The sequence below is a fragment of the Megalops cyprinoides genome, chromosome 4 (assembly GCF_013368585.1).
Source record: "Megalops cyprinoides isolate fMegCyp1 chromosome 4, fMegCyp1.pri, whole genome shotgun sequence".
NCBI classification, from domain to species: Eukaryota; Metazoa; Chordata; class Actinopteri; order Elopiformes; family Megalopidae; genus Megalops; species Megalops cyprinoides.
The window spans coordinates 25,594,474-25,617,016 of NC_050586.1; the positions used below are offsets into that span (position 1 = coordinate 25,594,474).

Here is a 22,543-nt window from a genome sequence, read left to right on the forward strand (position 1 = left end):
ATCTCAAGATTGAAGCCCCACTGTTTGCTTTCAGTCAGAAGCAAACAGTCAGGACCCCGCGCTGCTGCTGCCGGGGCAGAGGGCCAGGTGATTAATGACCTGTGCTGTTATCTTCAGCGTGTGACTGTGCCCCACAGAGCTTCACCTGTACTTCATTATCAAGGCCTCCAGGAGCGTCGGAGCCGAAAACGTGCAGACAGCTCTTCAGTTTGTGTACCGGACGGCCAATGAGGTGAGAGAGGGAGGTGGGGGGAGAGACAGTGAGAGAAAGAGAGAGATAGGGCTAGAGAGGAGATTCTCTAACCTATAAACTGACAGTAAATACACATTTAAAGTATTAATTCATTATTATGGGAAGCGGTAGTAGTGGGAAAGTAGAGTGACATGTCCTGGCTCTGTGCAGGTGATGGACTTCACTAACAGAAGGAGGGTGGATGTAATCATTTTTGGGGCTTTTGCCAAGGACATGGGATTCAGTTGGCTGGAGGGCCTGCAACTAACGGACTATGAAGGTAGTATCTCTGGAAGATTGGGAGCGGGGGCTGGGTCTGAGGGTTGGGATACAACTGCTCTTAAAAATTAGTTGTAAAAGTGGAAATTCCCCCTTGGTACCAGATTTGTAGAACAGTGACTCTTGTTAACTGAATGCATCAACCTGCATTAAATCAGACAGGATGTGAAGGTAGAAAAAAGCATGTAATGATAAAAATGAAAAAGAGCAGGTCCACTTGAAATGAAAAAAAATTCATGTAAGTTCTATAATCAAATAATAACCATTTAATAAAAACTTACAGTGTGTTCCCATGGTTACTCTGAGCAGGTTACCAGTATGTAAAAAATTTGAAGTAATGCCATGACACCTCATCATCGAGTTTTAGGGCTGATGGAGGCAAGAACTTTTCAGATCCAATATTTCTGGATCTGTGGGTTGATTCTCAGTCTCAGTGTGAGATAATATATCCCCCTTTGCTTTCAAACACTCTGAAACTTGGAACCATCAATTACAGAGACAATATCGACCAGCATTAGCACACAGCCTCACAACAGCCAGACAACCAAAGACATCGCAACCACAAACCAACACCAACACTGCATTACCATCAGACTACAACCACACTAATAAAATGAATACTAATAAAATAATAATAAATACTTCTTGTGGCACAGAGTTCCTGAATGGGACAGGGGTGAACACAGGAGATGCCCTGAAGCTGGTGCTGAGGATGATCCAGGACAGGCTGCCGACCAACGGCAACAAGCTGCCAGCCAAAAACCTAATCATCCTCATCACTGATGGTACGGCAACATCGACCCAACACACTCCTCTAGTCAATGTGTTCTGTAAGGAAAACCATCTGTAAAAATGCTACATTTATAAAACACTGGTGAAACACATGTGAAACCGTGTGCAGATAGAGTACCTCACAATACCTAGTGCTCTAACCACGATTATTCCACCTCTGACTGCCAGGAAGACACAACATGGGGCCCAGTCCTGACTCCGTCATCAGCAACATGACCAACATCATTCCCAATCCTGACGCCAACCTGGGTGAGCCTGTGTCCAATTACAACGCATGTACCACTCACACCAATCAGGACAGTGAGACTGCTGCTGAGATTTAACTTTAACACACTGATTTGAATGCACTGAGTGCAGCAATGACAGTGGAGCTAAACAATGCTCTCCCACCTTTTAACAGAACGCAGTGTGGCACGCTGTGACACCATGCATGGAGTAATGTCTACGTGGGGGAATTATTGTCAAGGATGAGGTTTTGGGACATGAGAGAAAGCTAGGAAAAGTACAGTCAGAGTACTGCAGCATTTGAATGACCTTTGTGGGTATTCACAGAAATCTTTGTGATTGGAGTTGGTGGTGGCAGCAGGAGGCATGGTCTGGAGAAGATTGCCTCTGAGAGGGCAGAGCCCAGAGCCTTCTACCTGCCTGACTATGGTTCGCTGGCACAGCTCAGGCCAGAGGGTAACACACCACGCTTGTATGGATCAAATTTCTACACCGTGGCACCCAAATTAATTCATAAACAATAACAAAAAGATGATTTAACAGCACAGATGTGCCATCAGTACAGTTTGCATCAATAAATAGTGGCAGGATTACAATTACAGGATTGTTAGATAATTATGAGGTGTGAATGAATCTGATCATGTTTTTAAAAATGGTACATATTTCAGTTTATTTGTACAAACACTGACTGTAAAACTGCATTTCTTTTGTTCCTAAATCATCTTCATGTTATTGTTTATCAAAAGTTGCAAAGACTTGGGGGAGGGTAAGTAGGTTTCACCACTTAGTGGTGTTAGAAGGAAATTATTTTCTTGTCTTTTATACTCATATCTCAATCAAAAAAAAGAGGCAAGAAAAAAAAAGTTGAATGCATTTGTAGGCCACTGTACTGCAGTGTACATGCAAAATACTTAAACAAAGCAGTATTGCTTTTGGTCATACTGAGAAATGTGTAAATATGAACAAAAAAAATACAGCGACTGAAGAACAGAAAATAAATGTGTGTCACATCAGTGTGGACGGGGATGGTGTTGAAACCACAGCACCTGTGCCTGTGTTGTGTCTGCAGAGTCAGCAGCACCTTGCGGATTCAGGGGCAGTCTGGGAGATTTCGGTCGGGTGTTCGGAGGGAGGAAGTCTGTGGAACACCAGTGGCCATGGCAGGTCATGGTGATGTGCGATGTGAGTGATGCCTAACTCTGTCACATGGAACGTACCCCAACTGCAGCGTGAAACAGTGAGACTGAGTTCGGTGAAATGCATCATGGGTTTGATCCCTGAGAGACAACGCTCTGGTTAAATTTAGTAAAAAGGCAAACAAGAGGAGCAACCTGTGTGGAGACAATTGCCATGGGAGAAGCAGCTGCTAGGTGTGATCTCAAACAGAAACAGGAAACAGAAACTGCCCCCATCACCCAGCATTTGAGTGCCCTACCTGCTTCTGTCACCCAACATTTCCAACATTTCCATCATTACTTTCCTGATTCCTGGCTGTTTAAGGCAGGGTTGTGAGCTACGTGAGTCCATGATCCTCTGGGGGGATGACCCAGCTATCTCATGATCCACTGAGGGATGACACAGCCATCCCATGATCCTCTAGGGGGATTAAAGAGCTGGCCACTGCTCTGCGCTGTTCTAATTCTGTTATAAAAATGAGAGTTCACCCATGGCTAGTATCATCAGGTCTCCCCTCAACCAGTTTCCCAGGATTCACAGCATCCCCAGGGTGAACCACACATGGGACCATCAAATGTCTAATGAAACTGTTTTAATTCTACAAGTGCATTTGCACAGTAAGACTTATGCACTCATGTGTCTGAAGCTGTTATCCAAAGCATTTTTCGAATCAGTTGTACAAAGTGCAGGCAATGAAGTCCGATGAGCAGTGTATACAGAAAACGACCAGACCACATCTGAACACGTTATCCTACCAAACAGTACAATAATGTCCAATGTTACCCTGAATACAGAAGTGCTACAGTAGGTAAAAATCCAGTGAGGCCAACATGGACCCTTTTGCTGCATATCCCCTCAACACACTGCAAGGAAATCCAGTATTCCTGCACCCCGAAATTCATTGATTCACCTCTTTGTCTGTGTCTTAAATAAGAAGAACAAGTGAATGCAAGCAGCCATGAGCACACAGACGGGTTCCTCAGGTACCCTCTTGGGGTCCAGATGTACAGACAGAACCAAGGATGCTTTCTCCCTGCCCTTGTGGCACTGTTCTCATAAGAGCCATTAATGCTGAGAGCATCAATGACCCAGTTCAAGTCTGACAGCATCAAAAGGCACACTTCATGATATATTCTGTTGGGGCAAAAACTTCCCGCTTCGAGAGGGCTGGATTTGTGTCACTGAAATCGGCCTTCAGCCAGTTTGAAGGGTAAGGGTGAGTGCATTTGACACTCACCCCAAAATAGTTGGTGGTCCTTCACGTCAGTGGCCCTTTACACGAGGGGAGGCTGAGACACACTGCACGTTGTACATGAGGAAACTCAGAGGAGAAGCTCAGCACAAACTGCATTCATCTGTCAGTTCTGTGAGGGTCCTTTTCCCAATGTCAGCTTAGCATCTGTGGGTTTCATTTCCAAACACCGGACATATCCACCTAAAGCACCTGATGATACAGGAGAAGCACCTGCCTCAGACAGAAGAACAAACTCCATGAAAGTGAATTAAAACAAACAGAGGATGCCAGACTGAAACCAGCCCAACGGCAGCTGCTTTAGTCACTTCTTAAGTCTCACAGCTAAAAACACCAGCACAGCTGCTCCACGTTTCAGTACGTGTCTTTGGCAGGAACTGAATCTTGTAACACACCCACAGCTTTAGCTAGCCACATGTGATCAATGATAAAACATGTCAAAGCTTTGCGGGCGGTGGGTCCCGGGTGTCTTGTAACAGCAGCCACCTGTTCCGCACAGGGTATATTCACGGGCGGGGGGACCATCATCGCCCCTCGATGGGTTCTGACGGCTGCACACGTACTGCACGATGATGACGGGAAGTTTGATGTCCCTCAGAGTATCACCGTTATCGCAGGTACCCCCCAACGTCGTATATAATCTACTGTTATCTACGATATCATCTATCATATAATCTACTGTTAGTCATTTGATGATGTAACATCCAAACCAGGATTATGCTTTTGGTTATGATTGTTGTGTGAGTGTCATGCGGTTGTTTATTGTAATGGCTGTGACAGGGGAGTTTGGTATTTTCAGCGGTCATAGTGACAATTGTGCCATTTTCTCTGGGTGTGATGGCTGAGCTGGTATGAACACAGTGTTGCAGTGCATTGTTATAGAGGTGATTAGTTGTTACGGTGTTGAGAGTAATGTTGTCATTTTGTGGCGGGTGGTCATGTTGATGCTGTTGGAGGGTAAAAGAAAGGTTAGAGAAAAATACATCAACCTAGGGTATCTAAAAAAAAAAGAAAAAAGTGATTCCTTAAGTAAGGAGGCAGTGAAATAAATCTGTTTTACAACTACTCAGTGTTATTAGTGGGTTTGAGTACTCTTTTAGAAATTCTTGCATGGAGCTGGATATCCATGACTATTCACAGTTCAAAGACTTAATAATAAAGTCTTAATAATCTTGTATTGACACATGACATGCCACTTATTTTGCTTTGAGAGACTTCACAGCAATGAGCTTAAGAGCTGTGTGAATTCAAACACCTGAGTTCAGCAGACGATGATTCCAAGCAGTTTGCTTTGATTGGTCTGAGACGGATGAGGCCACTGCCTGACAATGTGACATGGGAGTAGATCAGAAGTGCAGTGGAAACTCTGCAGAGAGTCAGAACTGAGGGAAATGTGAGACCAGAGGGCTGTTACTCTGTCATTGCTACTCTCCCTTTTTGACTTCCAACCAATCAGATACCTCATCGACTTTTTGTTCAGACACATTTTCGTAATCTTTAAATAAAATTCCATGTATTTGCCTGGTGATCTTGATAAGCTGTCCTTCAGATGAGCCTCTTTCATTAATTACTGTAAAGCAACTGCCTGCTGTAGAGCTTAGTCTGTCTGATAAACACTCAGCTAATGTGTCAAGCAAGTTTTGATGAGTAAAATTTGAGAAAAAAAATCATATTTGAGTTTTACCTGTATAAGCAGATCAGCCCTTCATAATGAAATTCTTGCAGTATGAGTTTCACAGACTTTGTTCGGTTTACGACCTTGTCAGTTTCAGACAAGGTCATAAGGTTTACTGCCAGTCCAATTCTGATGCTGATGACATGCCTCTCGATGTGTGACCAGTGAACTGGAGCTGTGTTGGTTGTGTTTGGTGCCTGCAGCTGTGGAAGCTGCAGAGTGTGCAATGCTGTGTGTTCTGGTACCAGTGCAGCTGAGTAATATTGCTGAAAATGCATGCCGTGCATATTAATCTTTTGCAGGAGCAATAAAGAATCCTTCAAGAAGAGGTGGCCCTTCGCTCCCGACCCTGAAAGTAGAAGATATCATCGTTCACCCAGATTATGAACCTAAAGAATACCGCTATGACATCGCTCTGCTGAAGATGGAGAAGGACATACAGTTTGATGACAAAAAGAGGTGCACATGCATGTTCTCTCTTATTTATAAATATAGAAATACATACACACACGCGCACACACACACATACATATACATATACATATATACACATATTCATGCATCTGTATAGTGTGGATGTCACGTGTGTATGAAATATGTATGTGTGTGTGCTTCCATAGGCCTGTGTGTCTTCCTTGTACGGCTGGTCTCTCTCAGGTCCTCTCCCTCCCATCTCAGAACTGGACCATGCGCTGCCATCACCAAGGTAATGGACAGGGTGGGACAGGTGAGACTGCCTCTGACCAATGACATCACAGACCTCAGTGACACAGCGTTCTGTTTGCAGACCTCATTTTCACCGGCCATGGTGGTGCAGACCACAGGACAGTCAACGGGTTCGTCACAGGATGGGGCTACACAGAAAAGGGTGACATCAAAAGTGAGGATCTCAACTATGGAAGCATTTCTATCAGGGTGAGTGGTACATAGGCTGCACTCATGCAGGACACTTGGATAATTGTGTTGCATCAGCGCTAAAATGTCAACTGAAGTTCATTATCAAAATACAGGAAATAACTGATGTCCTCAAAGTTATCTGTGCAGTCCCAGCACCCTGACTGCTTTAGTTCTAGCCTGGGAAACATGCAACCTGCTGGTGTGAAAAAGGAGGCCAGGAGGTCATTTATGAAGCTGAGGCTGTTAAGACTGGTGTAGACACAAGAAAAATATTAATAACTAAATGACAGCACTGACTTTGATATTCTAAATGCACTGATTTTACATTATCCATTAACATTCATGAATAACAAAAATCATGATAGAACCTACCTAAAACTAAAAGAAAGTCAGCAACCAAATGCTCATGATACATTAGACTTTGCAGAAGTTGAAAATTAGCTGTTGATTTTGTGCACAGGAACGTGAGCAATGTGAAAAAACGTCCAAGACTGAATTCAAGGTCAGCCTCACCGAGGAGAAGTTCTGTGCCAACGGAGATGGAGTGGACGCATGCAAAGGTGACAGCCTCTCCATATATCCTCAATGTTTCCACACCATGCAAGCAATAGTAGTTATATGACATGGATGGAAGAGGGTGGTAGATAACATATGTAACAGTGTGCAGCACCAATCTGGGTGGGGTTAGCAGAGACACAAAATGTAGCACTCAAACACCCAACTAATGGTTCAATTCATCAGTAAATTTTGGGCCAGCATTATCAGGAATCACTTTGTCTGTGTCTGCCACCAGAATGACATGGACACAAATACTCCCTGGCATCAGGCTGATCCATTTCTCTCCCTACAGGTGATTCTGGGGGTCCTTTCGTCATTAAGAAGAGTGGCCGTTGGATTCAGGTACGTTGGTTGTTGAAGTGAGGTTCAGTTTCAGTCAAAGGTCCTGCTGCTCTATGGTGTAGTAGATTTGGCCTCAGAGCCATGAGTCTAAATGAGATCGAGTGTTGTGTCTTTGAGCAAGGTACATTACTACAACCGTACCGGTGCTACAAAGTGAGCAGGGAAATGCAGTGGATTATCCAAGTGTTCAGAGACAGTCTGCAAAGAACTATGGAAAGGAGACAGAGAAGCATGACTGTCAAGGCGCCAGTGAGACAGGTTGTAAGCTCTATGGCTTTGCAGGCACTGTGGGAAAGAAATGTGAACACAATATGAACTCTTGTGTTTTTCTGTGCCGCAGATTGGCATTGTGAGCTATGGAACACGGAGAAGGTGTGTGGCGGGTAGCATGGGATTCTACACTAGCGTGCCCACACTGATGCCCTGGATCAGGGAGAATGTGGGGGCAGATCTACTGTATGCCTGAGACCAATCGCTCAGCAGACTCCTGCCCACGCTCCAGTTGATATGATTTCCACTCCCTCCATTCCACACTCTCTACATTCCTCTCCATTCAACCTGCTCTACATTTGTGTCTATTCTGTACTCTTTACATTCCTTTCCTTCCACAAGTTCTCCATTCCTTTTTATTCCTCATGCTCTTTATTCTATTGCAGTGTTTCTCAGTCCTACTCCTGGAGGCCCACTGTCCTGCATATCTTCTATCTATCCTTGCTCCAAACACACCTGATTGAAATTAGTGTGCATGCTCTTGATTAAATCAGCTGTGCTCAGCTAATCAAAAGTGCTACTGATGAGTTCAGTCGGGTAGGTAGAGCAGGGAAAGTGTTCTATAGGGAAGAATATGGTGCATAACCAATTTCTTGGGAGCACAATGATGAGAAAACCCACAATAAAAAAATGACCGATCTATTTTACTTTAAAATACACTAGACTTGACACAGTCATAGATACACTCCAGACTACAGATTGGATGATAATTCTTGCTGGGCCGAATAGCCTGTTCTCCTCATTAAATTTCTTGTGTTCTTCTTAAAATTATACTATGGCTAAAGCTCAAACTGAAACTCATATTTTTCAATTGAAGATTTTTTTATTTTAGAATGTTCAAAATAATCTCATGTCATGAATGTCAAGCCTTCTCACACATTTTGATTTTATCCACAATATTTTTTATTAAGATTGCATTGATTCTGTTAGGCAGTCAGTTCTCCAACACAACTGAATCACCATACAGGTACCAGAGTCTATGCACTAGGAATGTTGTAAACTAAAATAAAAGCTAAATTAAAATACATCTTTTTGGATCATTACTTTGGGTGTGGGATATAGGAGGTGGGGGCAGAGAGTTTGTTTAAGAGAGCTGGTTTCACAGCCCAGCCAAAGTATACACAGATCCCTCACATTCTAGTTCCTCACTGTAAGAGTGGGGAAGATGACCGGAATGATGATCTTACTACAGCAGACTCCTTGGGGTGATTCTGAGAGGTGAGAGGAATTGGAATGTCAGCTGTGGAGATGCCTCCGGAACGATGCAGGAGATTTGGGGGAGTCAGTCGAGGGGGAGAATTGATACCCCTGTGTGTTTTCAGATGATAACTGGAGAAGCTGATATTTTTCGGGTGGGATTGATGTCAGGATGGGTAGCTGAACTGAATCTTGGGGGGGACAACCATAACCTCTGAGAGCAGGGAGTGGTGATGGAGTGAGTGATCGCATGAACCTGACTGACCTGCGGGGGCGTTCCTGGGAGTCTCGGTGTTCATTTACACGCAGGGCAGAGGTGCTGACACTCGTCAGGCTGTCAGGCCAGCCCCTGCACCCTTACGTGGCACATTAGTTTCACAGCCGCTGCATCCGATCCCTGTTTCAACATGCTGTGTCAAGTTTCAGGCCCCAGAGCAAGCCTGGGCCCGGAGTCTCGGCCACGACCGCAGCGTGAGGGGAGGGAGCCACGGTGGGTGGCGGCCTGGAACCATTTCAGATGTTCACAAAGTCAACATGCATCTGGTCTGGTGTCAGAAAGCAGCAGGGAGAACTCAGCTGTGCGGAGAGTGAAGACATAGCTCTGAGGTCAAAGGTCATTTAAAAGCTGTCACACTGCAAGGAGGTGTCATTGAGCAGCTCTGTACCCACGCAAATACTGTACACACACAGAAACAGCCCTACGTATACACACACCACCATGTGCACACTGAAACAGCCAGCCACACACACACACACACACAAACACTGAAATAGGCATACACAGACACATCCATACACACACTGAAACACACGCAGAGAGGATGTTCCTCGTCTCGGCCCTCATGCGACACTAGTGCAGTTTAATAAACTGAAGAGGCCGAAAGGTCTACAGGGTGCTAGTGGTTCTCTGTGAGTGGTGAGACAGGAAAGAGGAGGAGTCAACGGGGAATGGGCAACTTTATACAGTCAGAGGCCCTGTGCTTCTCATTCAGCTGATGTGATCATTCACTCAGAGACTATCAGAAAGTTTTCACAAGGTGTGAAAACTTTACAGGGTGTTGTACTATTTTGTTTCTCAGATTTTTTTTAAGAGAAAGGGTCTTTTAAAATGTTTCGAGACCAATGAAAATGTCAAGAAACAAAAGCTTTATGAAAAGACTCAAGACGTGCTGAAAGAGGAGAGACTATTCTTCTGGAGCTTTGTGGTTTACAATGATCCTGCTCATTTCCCACAAGGCCACACGCACACTGTATGTCTGCTTGCAGCTGCTCCAAGGTGAAGGAGAGGAGTCAGCAAACATTCAAAAATGCAGCTGAGAAGGTGTGCTTGAAAAGAACTGAGAAAATTTTCACTTGTGCCCATTGTTCATTCACATGGAGCCAGGCCCACGCTGGGGTATAAAGGTACATGCTATACTAAAGAAACAGGAAATACAGGCAGGAAACACATTTCAATATTTCTTTATTAATACTGAATCTTACAAGATCTTAGGTCTGAGATCTGAGAATAATTCTTTAGCTGTGGTTCTGTGAGCATAGAATAACCCACACCCTGGATCCAGCATAGCCATAGTGGCCCAATGTGTGAAATGCATATCCGATGTGCGGGACAGATGACCGAGTACAGCCTCATGGATGTACGGCTGACTGATGGTTGGGCTATGAAGATTGTGCTATAATCTTACCCACCCCGGGAAGGGCTGATTTCCCAGGACATCTCCTCAGTGCACTACCACAGATTTAAGGAATTTATATTTTTTAATTCCTATTTACATTTTAGATTTATGCCATCTTATCCTATTGTATTGTGAAAGAGAACGGGAGGGACGGCTGGTCCTAAAATGCTTGGTTAACACTGGATATGTCCTGTCGATCTTGAAAACTTTGGGAGAGAAAGAAAGAAGAAGGGGAGAGAGAGATAGACAGAAAGGGTAAGAAAGAGAGGAGGGAGAGATGGGATAAAAAAAGAGAGTGGAGGGAGAGAGTGAAGGTTGGGGGGTAGAGGGGGTTGAGGTGAGAGGGGTACAGACAATACAGCATGAGAACATTCTGAAGAGAGGAGAAGACATTACAAAATGGGTCATTTGGCAGTGGGACACTCAAAATGCCCCCCCCCCAGCGAACTGTCCAGCACAGACACACCCCCAGTAGGGAACTAAACATGACTCAGTGTCGCCGCCCTGGAGGTAATCTGCTACAACCATGGGTTAAGTGGAGTTCATGACCCCAACTGGGATAATAAATTGAAAAACAAGCGGAAACACCACTAATACTCCTCCCAAGCTCCCAGAGGGGTCCCCAAGTGCTAGGAAATTACACGTGTACACAGACCATGAGGGCCATCGCACGCACGCCAATCCAATACTCATAAATCTGCCTTTACTGCACAGAAATGGCCCTCTGTCACTGGAAATGAGTTACTGCCGGCCCTTGGGTTCCACTCTGTGCGCGGAAGGAGGGAAGGACGACGGCTTAGCAAGATGGAGTGGATCGGAGCAACAATTAGCCAGCAATTTTTGTGAGCTCCATCAATACTGAGAGAGCACTGAGGCAGAGCACAGCCTCCGCCATATCCGCACACATGCAAAAACACACATGCACACTCACGTGCACACAGTCACAGGACTAATCACATACATTGATCATTACGTGTATACAATATTGTGTTAATTACAGTATCAATCATGTGACTGAGCTCATACTTTAGGATACAGTTGTGACAAAATGTTTGTGAATCCTTTGGAATTACCTGCATTCCTGCCTTAATTGCTCCTATCATGTGCTCTGATCTTCATCTAAGTCATAAGAATAGGTCAGCACCATCTTATTAAACAAATAACACAAAAATTGAACTTTTTCATGTCTTCATTGAACACATGGTTTAAAATGAATGCAAACTGTCAGATTTAGTAACTGGTACCCTTTAGCAGACCCTTCCATTTTACAGAACTGCTCAGTTCATTGATATTTTCAGGATGTCTTAGACAGAAGGCTCACTTCAGGTCATGTCACAGCATTTCAATAGGGTTAAGGTCAGGACTCTGACTTGGCCATTTTAAAATGTGAATTTCTCTCTCTTCAAGCCTTTCTGATATAGGTCTGCTTCTGTGTTTAGGGTCATTGTCAGACTGCTTGACCAAACTTCTATTAAGCTTCATATCATGGACAATTACTCTGAAGTTCTTCTGATTCCTAACTGCTGATACAATTTGGAATTAATTGTTCCCTTAATGACTGCAAGCTGTCCAGGACCTGAGGTGGCAAAACAGCCCCAAACCATGACATCCCCTCTACCATGCTTCACAGCTGGCTGCTGGCCAAAAATAGCATTGTGCCCTTTTGCCAGAAAGTCAACTTTTGTCTCATCTGTCCATGGAACATTGTCCCAGTGGTGTTGTGGAACATGCAGGTGGTCTGTGGCAAACTTGAGACAAACAGCAATGTTTTTTTTTGGCAAGCAGTGGTTTTTTCCATGGTGTCCTCCAATGAACACCACTCGTGTTCAGTGTTTTTCTTATTGTAGACACATGAACACGTGAACAAGTTCAAGAGATGTCTGCAGATCCTTAGCTGTTACCGTAAGGTTCCTTATTACCTGCTTGAGCATTGTACAGCGCACTCTTGCAGTGATCTTTGCAGGACGCCCACTTCTAAGGAGAGTAACAATGATACTGAATTTCTTCGATTGGTGCACTATCTGTCTGGCTGTGGATTGATGGAGGCCTAACTCTTTAGAAATGCTTTTGTAGCCCTTTCTAGCCTTACGAGGCTCAATAACTCTTCTGAAATCTCTTTTGATCAGGGCATGTTTCACTTCAACAGATCTCTGTTGTGAAGACTCTATTGGTAACCAAACTTTGTGGGATATTAATTATAGGGCAGGGAACTTCTAACCCATGCCTGAATGTCATCTCATTGATTGGATGAACTGACTATCAGCCCGTTGCACAGAAGTCGTTATACAATTATATTTCAGCCCCGACTGTGATTGGTTAAACCATGTGATGAAGTACAATATTTGTGAAGAAATTTATTCTGTTTTTTTTAGATATTTTTTTCTGATATATGTCCTTTTAAGATAAGCAAATGAGCTGAAGATTATGCACTTACAAAACTTACTGCTCCCCTAGATTAATGGGCACTCCGTCACTGCAGAGCTGACTGAATGTCACAATGCAGAGACCACAGGTGGATTCTGGGAGAACAGAGGTCACACAGAACACAGCACACAGGGGACAGCAGGTGCAGCAGGAGGTGGAGTCAAAATGCACGGCGCCTTTGACCTGCTCATTTGCATAGTAAGCAAACAGGGATGCTTGTGTGGGCATGCTGCTCTGGAGCACCCCTCAGACTCACATGTAGACCATGCATGACACACAGACGGTGAGATCAGAGCTTACTGATCCCAGAAGGCTTTTCTGACATGTCTGTCTGCCAGGCAGTGTCAGAGAAGCTAAAATGGGGACACGATAACAAGACACCAGACGCGGGGGTGTGCACCTGTGGGGGAGGCCATGACCTCTGACCCCATTGCGTTATCTCTGAGGACAGTGTTATTGCTCTGGGGTAACGTGCCAAAGCATATTTGTTTCTATTTAATCTTATTTCTACTCACCCACTTTTAAGCAGGTGGCCCTTGTGAGATTAACACCCTATTTTTCATATTTATTATTCTGAAAAATTACTACATTTTATTACATACCAATATTACACAACAGGAGGGATGATTATGGAAATCATAATATGTGCAATCATGTATGAAATCATATAACAAGCTTTTGAATTATTCCAGAGATAGTTAACAGTGTGTTCCACAAACATGGAGACCTACCAGTGGAGTCATTCAGTGTGGAGACACAAAACACAACTTAGGGGTTACGTCAAAATGCATCCCGTTGCCTCAAATTTTCCTGAAACATCCAGTTTGGGGGTGCTGCCTATGAGATTCTGATGAAGCTTTTCTGTGTGTGGAGAGACAGCGGGGGATTGGCCAGCTGCCATTCGATCTACATGACTGCTTTTCAATTAACAGTGTGTATCATGAAATGTGTGAGTAGGGCTGACTTTTCCATAAATAAGACGTGGAATGTCATCTTAAATTTAACAGATTGGCAATTAGATGCATGGGTTTGCACTTTAAAACAATTACAATTGCAACATCATTCTGTTCACGGAACAGGGAAATCTCAAAACCTAAAATCATCATCGCGATCAATGGCAATCATGAATCCACCAAATTCAAATAATACGTTATATATGATCTGTCCACATGGTAAATTATTTTGCTCCTGCCATTTCTGTGGGTCTGAATGTGAAAGCACAACCCAAATTATTTCCCTAAGTACACACTGGTCACCGTTTTCATTGTCACAAAACTACACCACACACATTTCTATCAACCATCACGCAAGCCTGACTGAAAGAGAAACAGCTTTTAGATGGCATCTCTTTCACGTGCACACACACACACACTCACTCACTCACTCACATTAAGTGCATTACTGCCATGTCTCTGTGCTTTGTGTGTTGAATAAAATGCGCCCCACTAAGCGCCGCTCTGCTGTAGAGCTTTCCTCGACCCCTGAGCTGGCAGCCTGGCAGGTCGGCTTCGCCTCGCTAAGACAGAGTGCCGCATTTCACCTGCCAGGAGCTGCCAAGTCACCATTAGCATTCGGAGCCCACAAAAGAACCGTTAACAGCAGCAATTATTTGCTGAACTTGAATTTTAATGGCACTTGGAAAAAAAAGAGCCTGTGAGTTATAAAGTGTTGGCCGACGCTGAAGCGGGATTGAATAGTAAGACATCACTTGAGCTTTGCATAATTCATTTTTATGTAGCTTAATTCTGTGCTTATCCTTGAGCTCTGCAAATTCCACATTAAATATGGAGTCAGGGAGCGCCTGCACTGTGTGGCCCCGCACCTTGGAGAACAGACTGGAAACGCTGGATCTGAGTCCCTGAATGGTCACATCACCCACCTATCTGGGTCTCATGCAGGCTTTTCAAACAGCTTTTAAGCATGGGCACATGGTCACTTGGGGTGTCTTTGACCACAGCCCAAACACATTTTTGAAAGCATGTTTTCAAACTGGCCATGACAGGGTTATAACATGAGCCCTATGGCCCACACACAGCCATATTCCTCAAACTATGGTGAGGGTTAGACAGGGCGGCTTCATTAACCACGTTAATGAAGTATGTGTTCAGTCAACATTTTACTGTCTCCTCAGAAACCACTGCAGTGATTTAATCAGTGATTTACGGTTTACTCTGTGCAATACTCAATTACCTTAGCTACCGTTGACAAATATTGTTAAACCATATCTGTAGTTGATATCGTCATTTAATATGTACTCTTTAAAGGACTACCTATTCATTTGGCTCTCTGCGATAAAAACAGCATAAAATGAATACATGTACAAAACCATATGATTTTTTAACTTATACAATGACTTATGTTTTGGGAACCAGACCCCATAATAATCCCATCTTGGCAAAAGTACTGTGAGATGGCCATGATGTGACACTGAACAGTCTGCTGTTGAAAAAGGAATGATAACCCTATAATACAGTTTTCTTGTAAACGAGACAGAAAATCACTCACCAGAGTCCTACCTCCTGATTGCTTCTGACATGGCGTTTCCTGAGTAGAAGTCCAAATATACTTCAAACAGCGGAAGAAAGCACACAGTCCCCAGGGCCATGTTGCACTCCTCACGGTTCAAGGGATAGACATTGCAGGTGTATTATTTAAGAGCTTGTCAACACAAGCTGCTGCCCCAAACCCCCCCCCCCCACCCCGCACCTCCTGTGCCCAATCCTGCCTGCACAGAGGAGCTGTGCCACTGGCCCCTGCAGAGCAGATTGTATAAGCAATCAAATCCTCACCCACAGGCAGCCATGATGCAGGCTAAACACAGACTGCAGAATTGCAGCCGGCCATTGTGTCTGCTCTAGCGCAGGCCTACGTTTCTTAACTACTAATCTTTAACGACTACCAGATACACACTGATGGAAAAAAAAAGGATTTTCAATAAAATGCAAGTTAGCTACAATCCAGGTTCCTGTCAGAAAGATGTTGCTATCTTAACCCAGAATTTCTGGATTTTGCTATTTTGCAAAAACATCTAACTCATTTGAAAAAATTTGGGGATTGTATGTCCAAAGCAAAATGAAACAATTTAAACTGGACCATGACTTTATAAACCAAAAACAAAACAAGTGCAACCTGCTGTTTAATGCAGCCAGGGTAGACTGAGTAGGCTATAAATTTCACATTCAACATGTAATAATTAACCAATAACTCCTACAGAGCCTACAAAACAGTAGCTAGCAGACGTGTTTATGGTACATGCAAGATTTTATATATTTCATATATTACATATTATATATATATTACATATACATTTTTCCTAGGGAAAAGGCTGCCCATATCAACATCAACAACCAATGAATCAAATAATAAGCATTAAATATGTTACTTTACTTCCAAGGCTGCCCCCATATCAACATCAACAACCAATGAATCAAATAATAAGTATTAAATATGTTACTTTACTTCCATATCATGTGTGGTAGAAGCCCTCTACGGCTAAAGCCCGTCTTATTTTGGCATGTTAATGACTCTGGAATCTTGACAAGTTGTGTGTGAGGCGGTGGACCTCTACCATAACTGTATGAATGCTTCAAATTATGGCATGTATTCCTGCTCTTACTGGCTAAATCTAATAAAGAGCAAAACACAGAGATTGAAAGTAACGCTGTAGAGGATTTTAATAAATTCAGACACAGACTAGAAAAACAGACAAAATGCATTTTGTATTAAAGTAACAGTAACAACTAGCAACAGGTAGTTTCTTTCATTTTTAAGCGTACATGTTTTTTTTATTTATAAAATAGTGTCTTAACGATCTATTCAATACCAAAGCAGAGACAGGCGCTCTTACTCAATGAGGGTTTTAAGAGTTCTTACCATACAGTAGAAAACCATGTCTAAACATGTCTCAAGGTAACATCATTTTTATGACTCATGTCCTGTTCTATGCAGTGGATGGTTTGATACAGGGCTTTAGACAATACGCACGTTCTGAGTACATTTTGTTGTGATTACATATTCTTACGTAAACAATTACGCAAAAGAAAAATTGCTTATGTACACCAGCTCAGCATGTTCACCTCATTTATTCTAAATGCCAGAGAAGGGGGTGTCGTCATGTCCTTTTCTGTTTATTTTACTACCCAGCTTAGTGTGCAGTGTAATTTACTGCAGTCCTGTCTGTCGGGTAAGAAAAACAGGGTGAACTGAGATTTGAGTGTGATCTGAGTGAGATTTGACAGATCGGAGCGAGATCTGAGTGAGATCTGAGATTATACTGAAATTTGAGTGAGATCTGAATGAGATCTGGCTGGGAACTGATGGGAGACTTTAGTGCAGGAACAACAGCAGATATCTTATTTCACTATGTGCACCTTCTCATTTGAAGCCAGCAGATAACACACATTCTGTGATTCTCTAGAAATCATCCAACTGATACTATTTGATGTTGAACCGGACAAGTCCATCCTCTGAGTTTTATTTAGAGAGGGTGGAGTCATGTAGAAGGTGGAGCTATAAAGAGACCAATGAAATTCATTCAGTATTGCGGGTGGAGCCTGTGATAGGTTTCTCCTGTATAAATGTAGACTTTCTGAACCTCAAATCCTCTGGAGGTCAAGCAGCTTTGCTTCGTTTTTAATCGTTCAGGTAGCGATCATTCCCAAGACCCCATTAAGAAATCAAACAGTGGTTACTTACCCATTTCTGCTCTTCATATAAAGAAATTAAACATTTGCTTCATAAACTTTCATAAAACTGTTTCAGTAAATTGAGCACTGTATCACATGTATGGACACATATACAGTACATACATATGCATGTGTATCAGTACACACGCACATACACACACACACACGTGCACATATACATTTATATATGCTGTCCCAGAAGAAGCAAAAGGAGGCTGAGGTTTTCGTTAGAACTATATACATGTTTTAGTACAAAAGTCCTTCAAAGTCCCAGAGTGACCGTTTCCATTACCACATAAACACTGAGTCAGAGACAGAGCTGGAGCCAGCAGAGAGAGCCTGCGTGAATAGCACTCGACCAATGGACCGGACTGTTGGTAGCGTACGTTACTGGACCACATCATTGGTTTGTAGAGCTCTGTAGCTCAGGCTAACTGACCACACCATTGTTTGGTCTGTTGGTTTGTAACGTTCATTAGCATACTCTACTGGACCGGTCTGTTGGTATTTAGTGCACTGTAGCACCCTGTACCAGTGCATGGGTGTGGCGCTGAGGTGATGTCAGTGTGTTCAGCCTCTATTACTAGTGTGTTCAGTAGCAGTTAGCAATGTGTTTAGTCTATGTTAGCAGTGTCTGCTCAGTATCCATTAACAGTGTGTGTTCAGTACCTGTTTCTGGTGTGTTCAGTATCTGTGTATGGTGTGTTCAGTAGCTGTAAGCAGCATGTTCAGTATCAGTTAGCAATTTGTTCAGTGACCTTGAGCGGTGTATTCTGTCTCTGTTAGAAGTGTGTTCAGTATCAGTTAGCAATGTGTTCAGTCTCCATTAGCAGTATGTTCAGATATCCATATGCCACAAGCGTCATTACTGACACACAAGTGACGTTACTCAAAACAAGATGACCCTACGTACCAAAGCACTATGGCAACAGGCCCTGCCCACTGACCCCAGACTGTCCCTCTGCTCCAGGTGTACAGGTGTGTGAGTGTAAGCCGGCCAGCACACTCTAGAATCTACCATCAAACGGACAGAACACCTACACCGGCACAATAACACAGTGTTACCCATATGAACAACTTCATCTACAGCAGCAGAAGGCACTGGACATGAGCAGATTCACACACTGGCTTTCAATGCACAGACTGTTCCAGAAAAAAAGGATGTTATTTACATACGCCTGGGGAGGAATACTGTGTCTTTTGGAAAGATTTTCAAAGGACGTCCAGCGCAGACCACCTGCAGCTCTCTGCTGATGATGAGGTGGGGAGAGAGGGACCAGGTAATCCTGTCTGTCTGTCTTCCTCTCCGCGGGGAGGCCAATCGATCCCCGTTTCCCCTCCACAGGCGGATCAATCGATCCCCGCTCACGCTGCTCCAGCAAGCCTCCTCCCTGTCCGCTCTCCCAGGAAACAGGCTGAAACCCGAGCAGGCGGTGCTGTCTAAATATTAGGCTTTGAGAGGGATCAGCGCTTCCTGCCTGAGTCTGGAGATAAACAGCCCCGAAGACCTGAAACACACACAGCAACAGAGAGAGAGAGAGACGGGTGACCACTGATCCATCACACAAATCACAACTACTAAACAACCCTACAGCAAGCTTCAGCCCATAAGACACCTCTTTCCACAATACACAAATACTGCCTGTCTCACTTTGATCCATAGCACGCCATGACTACATATTTATTGCTGTGCATTACATGTAAATATAACATACACTACAACTGGTAATACACTATAGTGCTGCTTCATAATCCCATAACAAACCACTTTCACTGTACTACACTGTACTGTGTATTACTGACAGCAAAATCAGCGGGACTGTCTCAACACCACTTCTTGACACTCACAGGCATGGAAGTGCTGATTACTAGTCTGCTAATTGCGCTAGCTTGGGAGCTGTGATGCAACAGATACCTGTGGTGTTGTAGCGCGCCACGCCAACAAAAACACTGCTAATTACCTCCTCCGCATCCTCCTACCACGTGAGCAGCCAGGCCTCTACCCTTTCCAGTTTTCTGTTCACAACTCCATCCACGTGCAAAAGCAGCATTGTGTTGCAGGGCCTTAACAGTTGCCCTTAAATTAAATATGAGTGTGCCTAGTGTTCCGACAGTATTATTACAGTGTTACTACAGTGTTGCGACAGTGTGATTACAACATTGCTATTATTGTTCAGAAATAGACACAGGGTATCAGGCAACAGACCCCACCTTTCCTGCACACCGACGCGTGAAGCACTGGTCTCGTTCCACCCAAACGTTGGTTAGAATATCCTCCTTTACAAATAAATAGCGCAAAGCTGCTGTACACAAGTCTGAGTGTCGGTTCCGTCTGGCCGGGTCAGGTTGCGTCGGGTCAGTCAAACTCTGCTCAGCAGATTTGGTATTAGGCCCAGATAAGCACTCCTCCTCAGTGTGGTGGGAAAACGGGGTCAAGGGTCACGGAGAGGGCAGCGCAGTGTCTTTTTACAAATCCGTGCGTCAGAAAAAAGTCAAGTCTTACAGAACAAACATCACAAAGTGCTTCAGCATGGAGTCCCCTCGGCCACTGTGGCTTCCGGCTAATAAATCACTTCGTAGACAGTGGCCTTCTTGTCCCCAGAGCCGGTGACGATGTACTTATCATCCACGGAGATGTCACAGCTCAGCACGGAGGACGACTCCTTCGACTGGAAGACAGAGAGGAAATTCATCAGATACAAATGTCTCCTGTGAAATAGAGGAGGAAAATAAGACCATGAACAGAAATACGGAGTCTGCTTTTCGCTTCCCGTCCGTTTCAAAGCCCCTAACGAGGAGCAGATGTTCCTGGGGCCGCGCCTCAAACTCGTCTTTCTGCCAGAAAGAAACCATTTAATAGATTATTTTCTCAGCGGTCGCTGGCAGCGGTGGGCCCCTCAGATTCGGGGAGTTCCAAATATCATCTGTGGCTCTTGGCACAGGAGCTGCCCTATAAGTGGTTTCCAGCACATGAGAAATCATAACAGGTTTTTTTTTCCCCATATTTTTTCTTCAAATGGCACCGCTGGAAGCTGCCTTGACTATAAGCAAGGGTGCGAACATGCTCACGGACTTTATAGGCCTCATTCACTCACTCACACATTCATTCACTCACTCATTTACTTACCCACTTGCTCTCTCTCACTCACTCACTCAATCATTCAATTCATTCATGCACTGTATGCTTTAAGTGCCACCGCTTATGAAAATATTCTCTGCAATAATACTGAGGGAAGGTGAGCTACAAGAGGGAGAAAGTGCAGCTGCTGCCATTGGTCCTCGCTGAGTGACTGACAGGAGACCAGAACCTCAGGGCTTTGTACGATCTTTCTGATGTCTGATCCCAGCTCGAACCCGGGGAGGGCTGCCCATACCAGTCACACCAGCATTCATTATTTACAGAGGTCACTTCCAAAGACAGCGCTGTCATCCATTATTAATCTTTCCCACATTAACGACTCGCAGACATAAATGTGTGTGTGTGCGTGTGTGCCACGTGCTGGACGGTCGAAGACTCTCGGAGTTAGGAAGACACACAGGATAAACACAGTCACACGAAGCCCTACCTCCAACAGATTCTGCCACTGATGTCCTCTGACCTGAATGTATTGTCACATGAGTGATAGTGCCCCTCTGATAATTTGATGAAGTGGCCCAGTTTCTCCTGATTGGACAGTTGTGATGTCACAGTAAACCAAGGCCTGCTTCCTACCTGGAATATGCTGGCTCTGTAGAATCCTGCATTTTACCTGGAATATGCTGGCTCTGTAGAATCCTGCATCTTACCTGGAATATGCTGGCTCCATAAGGTGTTCTCCAGGCATTCAGCAGGTTGTCCTTCCCTGTGCTCACAAACCATTTACCTGCAGAATTAAAAGGAATAAACACATCACTTAATTTACCTGTGGAATTAAACATAACAAAGCCAGTAGTACACACATAGTGAGTGCATGCCTTAGGTCCTTAGCCCCTCCAGCCGGCGCTCTGTGTGGCATTGCTGCGGCAGGGGACACCAGCACTTCTACAAGCCCACAGTATGAATTATTAACCTCACCCCTGACATTCATGTCTTTCATTTATGCACTGCGGCAACAAGGCACTTTTAATTGAGTTTCGGTTTCTGCTGCGAATGAAAGAACAAATCCAGAGAAACGCTTCAGTCCCACGTTAGCCACAATGTGCCGCAGATTTAGAGGCCAGCCTCGCGGTGCAGTGCATGTTGGGATATTTCAAAATAACTCTGCAGATTATGTGGAATTACCCTTATCTCTCTGGGTAAAAGTGTCAGGACTAAGCCGTCTCTCGTGGGAGGAATGTACAGCCCTTGGTTGCCATGGTGCCCTTCCCCAAAACTCCGCTTCCACCTCGTCTTTGATCAGCGGAAATCGGGAACTCCTCATGGCAGTAAACATCCAGCCTGCACTCCAACTAATTTGCTGAAGATAACCAGGTAATCCAGTGCATTAGAGAAATCCACGTAGCAGTCCTGCTGGCTCTTCAGTTATCATCACTGCCCACGCTGCCATCGCCGTGACGACCTGCTGGTGTGAGTCACACCCGGGCCCCACCCCCTGGGGGCCCCCCTGAGCCAATCACATCACAGCTGAGACATGCTTACAGCGACTTTAACTGATAGGTTAATAGCGTGGGCGTGATGTGAACACTGGCAGAGCCTTCACTATGTCTCTACCGTAAGAAATGAAATTAGCCCCTCAAAAAGGAAAACACAAAATCCATGATCCCCACCATCTTCTTAAGCAGAGCAGTCATAATAGTTTTTGGGTGAATGGTTTAACATCGATGAGCATGTTGGCATGATTGCTGGGTGTGAAACAGGGACTAAAAGAGTCATCTGCCTCTTCC

General features: G+C 44.2%; 1 protein-coding gene across 4 annotated transcripts in view; it reads right to left on the bottom strand.

The window, feature by feature from the left end:
* Nucleotides 1-17,811: 17,811 nt before the first annotated feature.
* LOC118775968 (transducin-like enhancer protein 4) overlaps nt 17,812-22,543 on the bottom strand; it is a 45,767-nt gene continuing 41,035 nt past the window's right edge. For 2 of the 4 annotated variants that reach the window (XM_036525969.1, XM_036525965.1), the window contains exons 19-21: nt 21,467-21,543; nt 19,892-20,349; nt 17,812-19,188 (exon numbers count right to left, since the gene is read on the bottom strand). In XM_036525969.1, coding sequence (XP_036381862.1) covers nt 20,242-20,349; nt 21,467-21,543 — 185 coding nt within the window. In that variant the 3' untranslated portion in view covers nt 17,812-19,188; nt 19,892-20,241. The remainder of the gene's footprint in view (nt 19,189-19,891; nt 20,350-21,466; nt 21,544-22,543) is intronic. The other 2 variants (XM_036525970.1, XM_036525968.1) reach the window with 1 other exon arrangement.